Source organism: Theobroma umbraticum, unplaced genomic scaffold (assembly GCF_002168275.2).
Source record: "Theobroma umbraticum cultivar Fairchild unplaced genomic scaffold, ASM216827v3 scaffold_20.0, whole genome shotgun sequence".
Lineage (NCBI taxonomy): Eukaryota > Viridiplantae > Streptophyta > Magnoliopsida > Malvales > Malvaceae > Theobroma > Theobroma umbraticum.
Genome location: NW_018397266.1, coordinates 1,991,768 through 2,001,021, shown reverse-complemented (window position 1 = coordinate 2,001,021; position 9,254 = coordinate 1,991,768). Strand labels below are relative to the sequence as shown.

The 9,254-nt window shown below is 35.9% G+C and overlaps 1 protein-coding gene across 2 annotated transcripts; it reads left to right on the top strand.

Annotated features, from left to right (window-relative positions):
- Window positions 1-316: 316 nt before the first annotated feature.
- Window positions 317-4,715, top strand: LOC110423453 (protein indeterminate-domain 4, chloroplastic-like). Of its 2 annotated transcripts, none has more exons than XM_021437667.2 (4): window positions 317-445; window positions 855-1,118; window positions 1,434-1,830; window positions 3,304-4,715. In XM_021437667.2, the coding sequence occupies exons 2-4, from the start codon at window positions 965-967 to the stop codon at window positions 4,538-4,540; spliced, it is 1,788 nt and encodes a 595-aa protein (XP_021293342.1). In that variant the 5' UTR covers window positions 317-445; window positions 855-964; the 3' UTR covers window positions 4,541-4,715. The 2 variants fall into 2 exon arrangements, with proteins under 2 accessions (XP_021293342.1, XP_021293341.1); XM_021437666.2 differs by lacking the exon at window positions 317-445 and adding an exon at window positions 452-621.
- Window positions 4,716-9,254: the final 4,539 nt, after the last annotated feature.

The window sequence follows — 9,254 nt, the reverse complement described above, 5'->3', positions numbered from 1 at the left end:
GCATCATTGTCCAAAATGTAGCATAAAAAATGGAGGGTGTAAGAAAATATAGAAAAGAGGTGAAAATATATATGGGATGAAGACCGTGTGAGAGCGGCAATGGAATGACGAAAGGGAGGCTTGTCCTGATGCTAGTAAGAAGATACGAAATAAGAGAAGGAGAGATGGGCAGAGGGTAAGGCCTACAGGTTGGTGGCCCCCAAAGCATCGCCGCATAACGACACATTTCGCTGCGTGAGAGCTGCATGAACAGTGACAGCAACGCCCCTTCGCCCCTTAATTACTCTCATTTTTCTTGAAACAATTTGTGAGGTTAAAAAAGAAAAAGAAAAGGGAAAACTTATATTCTACTACGACAACAGAAAGTATTGAGAAATACTATAAGAATACACCAGAGAAAGAGAGAGAGAGAGAGAGAGATGGGTATGCATATGGGGATAGACATGTATGTATTTGTTTATGCATATATGACATGAAATGATTGAGTAAGCTTAAGAGTTAGCCATATTTTATAAATCAAAAAACAACAATTGCTGAGAAAGAGGAGAGGCCTATACTTTTGATTGTTTTCTTTCTCTTCGACTCCGGATTGTAGCTGTCTCCTTATATACTTTTCTCTTGGTATTTTGTGGGTTTTATCTGTAGTTTTTCTTCCTCTTGTTTCTTAGTGGATTGTTTCTGAAATGATTTTCAAAGGGGAACTAGAGCTAGGGGTGGTAAAAACATCCCCCCATGGCAGCAACCCTTTATTTTGCTTTTCTTTCTATTAACTCAACTTTTACAAATCCTGAGAGAGGAGAAAAGCTGAAAATTTTATGCCGATTATGGTAATTTGGGTGATTTCTGAATTCTAGGTTTGGTGGTGTTGAAGAAGAAGAACTGAAGAAGTAGCAGCTAAGCCTAGCCCGAAGAAATTAACAACAAGAGAAGCAAGCAACGATTAACAGTTATATTATCTTTGAAGATGGCCGCCGCCTCATCATCCACACCGTTCTTTGGAACCAGGGAAGAAAATCAAACCCAGATGATACAACAACAATCATCCAGCACACCCACTTCCTCAACTGCTCCAACCACTGCACCTCAGAAGAAAAAGAGAAATCAGCCTGGAACACCAAGCAAGTATCTCTTTACATACATCTGTTATTTTTTTTTTCTTTTGAGGCTTTTAGCACATGTATCCGATGAGTAAGGCCAATAACAAAAGAGGTTTTTGTTCTTGTTCATTTATTTTAATTCAGAAAACAAAGATTACCCAATGAACCCTAATCTAGAAATTCGTCAGGTTTCATCATATAATTTATTCCGGACATTGTTTTTGTTTGAGATGGTTTCTTCTTTCTCTCCCCCCCAATTAAGTCTTGCGTTTTATTTTGTTTTCCCCCCCATTTTTCTAATAATTTGTCGTTTGGCATTATTTCTGGACAAAGCAGATCCAGATGCGGAAGTGATAGCACTATCTCCCAAGACCCTAATGGCAACAAACAGGTTCATTTGTGAGGTATGCAACAAAGGGTTCCAAAGGGAGCAAAACTTACAGCTCCACAGAAGAGGACACAACCTGCCTTGGAAGCTAAGGCAGAAGACTACAAAAGAAGTGAAGAGGAAGGTTTATCTCTGCCCTGAGCCCACATGCGTCCACCATGACCCCTCTAGGGCTCTAGGTGATCTCACAGGCATCAAAAAGCACTACTCAAGAAAACATGGCGAGAAAAAATGGAAGTGTGAGAAGTGCTCCAAGAGGTATGCCGTGCAATCTGATTGGAAAGCTCATTCAAAGACCTGCGGGACTAGAGAGTACAGATGTGACTGTGGCACTCTCTTCTCAAGGTAATTAATCATATACATAATCATTCCCATAATTACTACTTTTTTTTCCCCTTTTTTTTTCTTACGTTATGATGAAAGTTGACAAACGAAAAAAAAAAGTGTTTGAAAGATTTGGGGACTAGGAGTTGGGAAGAGGAAAAGCCTGTTCTTTTGTTTGACCTTTTTGGATTACTTGTCTATGGATTAGATCTCTCTTCTTCTTCTTCTCTTTAAACTCTTAAAGGACTGGTTGCACGTGAATAATAATCAGCGAAACTGCCATGGCTGAAGAGGATTCCTGGCAAAAAATAAAAAAAATTAAAAAATTACTACTTCTAACACTGAATGATAGGGAGAGAAAAAGTGAGAAATGAGAAAAAGTAAAACAAAATTTTAACTTTGTTATGTCTCCCTCGGTAACACCGCCTTACATCTCTTCCCTATTCACGTGTTGTTAATTTATACGTTGTCAGGAAGGATATTGTTACTGGATTTGTTGTCATGTGGGTTTTGTATATGTTTACAGCCTTTGTTTTCTTCGTTGTTTGCCCACCACCTTCTTATCAACAAAAAACGTTAGGGTTGTGGGGTTAAAGTAAGATGCTCTTCTCTCTCTATCGCTGAGCAGCTCGAGGACAATTCTCCATTCCTTAGTGCAGCACTTATCTGGGGAGAAAGTCCTATTGGTGAAACATTGGGCTTCTGAAAATGTTTGTCATTTATTAAGAGCTTTCATGGTTATGGAAAAATATTCTTTGCATGAATGATAGACTTCTGGTCAGGGTTTTTTCCATTTATTGCAGACAGTCCCAGAAATTTATAGGCGTCTCTGGGATTTCTGGTCTTTCATCAACCTGGAAATGATTCCCCACTTCATTTATTAAACAACTTGTTCTCAAAATGGTAGTTGAACTTTGAATTGATTGATCATTTCCAGCTTAAACCAAGAATTTCTGTCCGCTCTTTTTTGTACTCCTCTCCTCTTCTTTCATTTTTCTTAGGAAACTGAAATTATTTCTCAGTTTCCAGCTCTACTCTTCTTGTCAGATCTTCATAAAATCATCACTTCATTCTATTTAACTTGTTCCAGCTTTTCTTTTTCATCCTTTCGCTTCTGAGGATTGGGAGAATATATTTAACACCTTAACACCATTGATTCACATTGAGATGAAGTTTACTATTTTCGGGTTATTTTTTGGTCTTGTGATTTCTTGTTTCTAGATACCCTCTTTTCCTTATTTAGCTTTCAATTGAAAAAATAAAAGAAATACATGATGTTGAAACCAGTGGAAATGATCTTCAAGTTAAAGATCCCCCGTCCTCATGCATCAAACATGTCAACCTAAACCAGTAGAAGTCACAGTACCTTATTATGTTCAAACTTTATTCCATCCTACTTTCATTTCTTAACAAGCAATGGCTAGATTTTCTTTGACTTTGGGCCTTGAATACCAAGGTTGACTAACAATTTTCTTTCCATGATCTTTGCTGCAGACGTGATAGTTTTATCACTCACAGGGCTTTTTGCGATGCACTGGCTCAAGAGAGTGCTAGACACCCCAACAACTTAAGCACAATGGGTAGCCATCTATTTGGCAGTAATCACATGAGTTTAGGACTATCCCAAGTGGGTTCCCAAATTCCATCATTGCAAGACCAGAATCAACCACCGAGTAACATGCTGCGGTTGGGAAGCGCCGGAGCAGCAAAGTTTGAGCACCTCATCCCTCCATCAAATCCTTCGCCATTACAAAACATGCCAACATCTGCATTTTTCATGCCTGATGCAAACCAAGGTTTTCATCATCAAGACCATCAATCTCACCATGGGCATGGACCATTTCTAAACAAACCATTACATGGGCTTATGCAGCTTCCTGACCTTCAAGGCAATACTAACAATACCCCCGTATCGACCAATCTTTTCAATTTGGGCTTCTTTCCCAATAACAGTGCTGCAAGCAGCATAAGTACCAGTGAAAATGCCAGTGCCTCAACTGCCAACTTACCAAATTCCGGGTTTTTAAGCCCTAATCAGTTTAACAGTGGGAATGGTGGTGGTGGTGGTCAAGGGACAGCAATGTTCTCTACTAACATGGGAGATCAGGTCGGTTCAGGACTCTCCTCTCTTTATAGCACTTCAATGCAACATGAGAACATTTCTCCACATATGTCAGCCACCGCATTGCTGCAAAAAGCTGCTCAAATGGGTTCAACTACAAGCAACAACACCTCCTCTTTGCTAAGGGGCTTGGGGAATTCTTCAGCAAGTGGGACTAAATCCGATAGGCCAGTTTTATCCGCTAACTTCGGCAGTAATTACGGCGGTGGTGGTGGAGGTGAAACCCTAAGATCACAGATGGAGAACGATAGCAATCTTCAAGGGCTAATGAACTCTCTTGCAAACGGCAACTCTTCCATTTTCGGGGCGGGTCATGGACAAGATAGCAACTTTGGAGGGTTCAGTGGAAGTGGGATGACTCCTGCTCAGCAGAGCAATAATGCCAACTTTTGCAACGTAAATGAGGCCAAGTTGCATGAAAATCTTGCCGCAAGCATAGGCGGAACTGATAAATTAACCTTGGATTTTCTAGGTGTTGGAGGAATGGTAAGAAGCATGGGTGGAGGTTTTTCGCAGAGAGAACCACATGGGATTAATATTAGCTCTTTGGACCCCGAAGTGAATTCAGCTCAAGCAAATCAACAATTTGGAAGTGCAAAACTGCTCTAAATATTGACTAGCAGCTGTCGAGCTAGGCGCTGAGGCAGGCAAGCTAGCTTTGTAGGTTAATATGTAGGGAAAAACTCTTCTTGGTTTTGAATTTGACGGCATGAATTAGCTAGGGTTTCATTCCTAAGGTGTTTTTAAGGTTTACTTTAGATTCAATTAAGTTATTTTCTTTGCATACTCCAGTCGTTGAACAGAGATGGTAAGCAAACAAAAAAAAAAAAAATCTTCTTTCTCTCTTTTCCCTACAACTATTCTCTAGTACATTTTCATTTGGATGCAGAGTCACCTTACATGGAAATTTCCTAGTCTTTTCATTATCTTTTTTTTAACATGAAGATTCCGTTAAAGCATAAATTTTATTTCATTGTTACTTTTGCCGTGTAATTTTTAAAACGTTAGAAATTACAAATTTTACCCTTGACTATAAAAATAAAATGGTGATTTTACTAATATTATGTTTGATTTAATACCTATATATATTTTTTTCTGCAAAATGATATTAATACAATAAATATTTAAGTTGTTTGGTCAATTTTAATCAAGTAGTATAATTTTGGTTTCACTATATATTTTTTTTACTTTTGTTTAAAGTACTGGTAGCATCTTTTGCTAATGACAAAAAATATTACCAAAATGAAAATATACGGAAGCAATAAGCAAACAAAGACAGAGAAAAAAAAGAAGATGAAGTAAGCCCTGATTGCAGGAATTAATCTCAAAACCATGGGGCCTCAGAGTGACTTCAAGAATCTTAACATGCTGACTACATTCCAACGAACTCGACAAGTTAATGATTATTTTATTTCCATCCTCTTCATTCTGTTCTTTATTTTATTCCATTTACTTAGTTTTATTAAGTATTCAATCTTAGAATGAGAGAGACAGATGATGCTCTTCAATATCTTTATAATTACCAAAGAGAATTTGTTTCACCTAATACCTAACCCCAACACTTTATACTAGTAATTAATAGAGACAAAAAAAAAACCCCTAATTAATGCTTTAATAGACACACCCCATTCTTTTATTTTCCTTTTTTAATTCCGATGGCTAAGTTTTATTGTATTTACAATAAGACATCATTCCTCTTTACGTTGACTCGATCCATTGCTTTTAGTGATAACAACTGTAATCTCGAGTTACAAAAATGAGAGATGATTTTATATTATTCCATAAATTTTATACGTTTAATTTCATAATTTAAAATAAAAAATTTCAAGATAAAGTTTTAATTTTTAGCAGCTGAGATGTCATGCTAATTAAACGCATAAACTTTTTTTTTTTTTTTTGTGGCAGTAAAAAAGAAAAGAATTATTCATAATTTGGAGGGTAGTGTCCTCAGTGGTATCGGGTCACTGGGAGTGTTGGTCAGAAAATTTCTGTAATTCAGGTAGCAGCAGCAGATAAAGCGTCCAGAATTGTTCGTTATGGTAATAATTGGGAAACTCATGTGGCACTTTTGTCGCAATTGTTGTCTTCTCTTTCACTTTATGGAATCATTTAGTCCGTGACTGCCAAAGTGATGACAGTTTATTCATCCAAAATCGAAAATATATGAACAGTCTTTCACTTTTAAAGTTTTTAACCTTTCTTTCTGTTCATCTACAAAGTATCATTTCTAAACTTTTCATTCCAAAGGGCCGGGGGCACCCTTTACTTATTTCTTTGGTTTGGCCCCATGCCCAAAGTCTATATAGTACTATACATCTTCCCTTCTGTTTAATAATATGTAATTAACACTTAAAGAGCCTCAACTTTCTAGTTTGAAGTTAACTTCAAGTGACTTTTGACAAGAACTTTACCGAACCAGACAAGGTCTCTTGTAACTTGAAAAGTTTAATATTGATGTAACTTTCATGTGCAACCTCGATTAACAGCAGATGCGTATAGATATGTTTAATTATTTGCCTAGCCTTTTCTTGATAATAGATTGTTTTTGTTTAGCCGTAACCTGTTCTTTGGGTTTCATTTGATCAATGTCTTCTAGTCGTTGTCACCTACCCTCACAGTGTTTTTATTGCAGTTTAGGATAAGTTACTGTTGTAAAGAGACCCTGGCGTGGCCAACCAGACAGCAAGATGAACGAAAAGGAAGCTGATACACAAAAGCTCAAAGCACCGATTACACAAACTATATATATATATATAACTGCGATTCAGCTTACTAACTTACATCCAGGGGTGAAGACGAGGAAAGGGATCCTCACTAGCTATAAACTAAAGAAGAATAGAGACTACAATTATATGTGCTGTCAAATCTCTCCAACCTTAGCTAGAATTAGAGTCCAAACTAATAAAACCATCAGCAGAGTAGCTACTTTTAATTCTTGTTTGCTGATCGAGTGGGATTAAACCCCTAACACTGAGTAGTTACCCTCATAATTTAATAAACTAGCAACCTAAAAAAATTTGATTGCGGACCTAGGTGTCATGATGACTTGAACTCGACAAAATTGATCTAAACTAATCGTACGATGAATGAGCTTAGACCATTGGAGTGTGTATAAGGAATTTCATAGTACTAATGGAAGTATAGAAAATTGCATGTGGGCACGGGATTCTAGTCAACTCTCATTTTTCATCTTCCACTACTACATACTCATTGTCAACAATGCCTTACTTGAATCTTAGGGACACTAAAAGCAGTTGTGGTCAGCATTAATTCACTAGCTTGGTCCATGATCTATTAATTCTCGTTTTCTTTTTCTATTTTTGGACATATGTGGCCATTTTTCACCAGTGATATTCTATCATTGTCACCCTTGACTATTATCAGTAAGCATTATAGTGTATATATATGTAGGTATATACAAATGTGCACAAATCTAAATAAAAAGGAAAAAGCAAACCATTTTTTCATAAATCCTCGGCTGGATTATATATCATATTTTTATACAATAACAGAAAGAATTAATCAGCCAAATCATATAGCAACTACCTGAAATATTGCAGCCTTTAATTATTTCAAACTTTATGGCGTGGTTAGTCATAATAGTTCAAATGGATAAAGCAACGTTACATCTCAAGGAAATGTTAAAGTGGGTGACATTTATTCTTCAGCTTTGAGTCTGTGTAGACACAAAAAATAATAATTAATGCTAACATTTAATTTTTTTTACATATTATACCATTATGTCTACTGGACACAGTTTCAAACAATTAATGTATAACAAATTAACGGTGCTCATGTCTCGATGTATATATATTTCCTGCCACATGAAAACGCTAATTAATTCCGGAGAGGATGTAGGTGAAATCAAGTTAATTTATTGCTATTAATTAATTAAAATGAATGTGGGAGAGAGAGAGGTTTGAAAGGGAAAAGGGACAATGGCATAATTTCATTCTGTAACGCACCACTTGAACAATATAATAGAGCAAGGATTGGAGGTATATATGAAATGCGGATTTTGTGGTAGTTGTTGACATTTTGAGGAAACATTCCTCAGTCTTTCTTGTCTTCCTTCATTCGTTTGCATGTGACTTGGTTTGGCCTATTTTATTTAACAACTCTGATTGGAAATATATTTATTTATATTATCGATCCCATGGGGGTACGATCTATCAATTAATCAAAGTTTTGACTAAATTTTTATTTATCAATCTCACTAATTCTTGCTTCAAGGCATCCATTGGAGACCTTTAATCCAATTAATATTATAAATAATATAAAAAATAACATTACATTCCCACAGATCAGTTTTTACAAAGGGGTACAAGAGAAGAGAAAATGTACTAGCTAGGGCCCTCTAATATTGAAAGAATCAAATCCATCGAGGATTTGGTTCATCTTACACATATACACGTCACAGGTTAATTTAGGAAACTTCTATACCATATTGTAGCATTGCTTTTTCCTGAGGTAATTGCTTATGCCTGTTCACGTGAGCGTGATTGTAGTCTTGGAGCTTTTACCCTTATTTTTTGGTGATAATTTCAAATCAGCAAGAAATATCAAATCACTTTAAAAGTATAGATGTAATGTCTTTAAAAGGTTGGGAACATAGTTCATCAAGTGATCTAAGGCAATTAAAGACGATTTTGTTCTCATGATTTGGCTAGGTATGAACCCAAATTTACCCTAGAAAAACTATCATAAAAAGAATCTATTTAATAATTGAAAACCGAGACGTTTTGATCATCAAATGATATATATATATATATATATATATCAAATAAGTATGTAAATATGTTAAAGTATTTGAAAATATTTGCATGTGTGCATATGCATAAAGATCATTAATTGTGTATTATATTACACACTCAATTAAGCTCCATTAAAGTCACATGCTAATACCCCATAAATCAATTCTTGCTCAACAATTAATATGTCTCGGGATTTATCCAGAACTCTACATGCTTTTAAGATTATCCGTGTTGAGATGCTGCCAAGTGCTCCTTGAGCAGCTACTCTTTTTGTAATTGTTCAGAACAGGCTCTTCTTATGATAGCTTCCATGCCAACAGGAGTCTCCAAATCTCAACGTTGAAGACTCCCCACGGCATTCCAGCTCATCATTAATAAAAACTATCTTTAAAAAAAAACAATAAATATGTCTGTATGTGTAAGGGATAATCAAGGTAAGGTTTTTATCTTCTTTTGTTTAAATTCGCACATAAAAAAAAAAGTTATCAGTTTTGTTAATTCAATTATGAATTCTAAGCCGACCTTTCTGTTAGCTAATTTCAAAACAATTTAAATGCTTTTTATTTTCT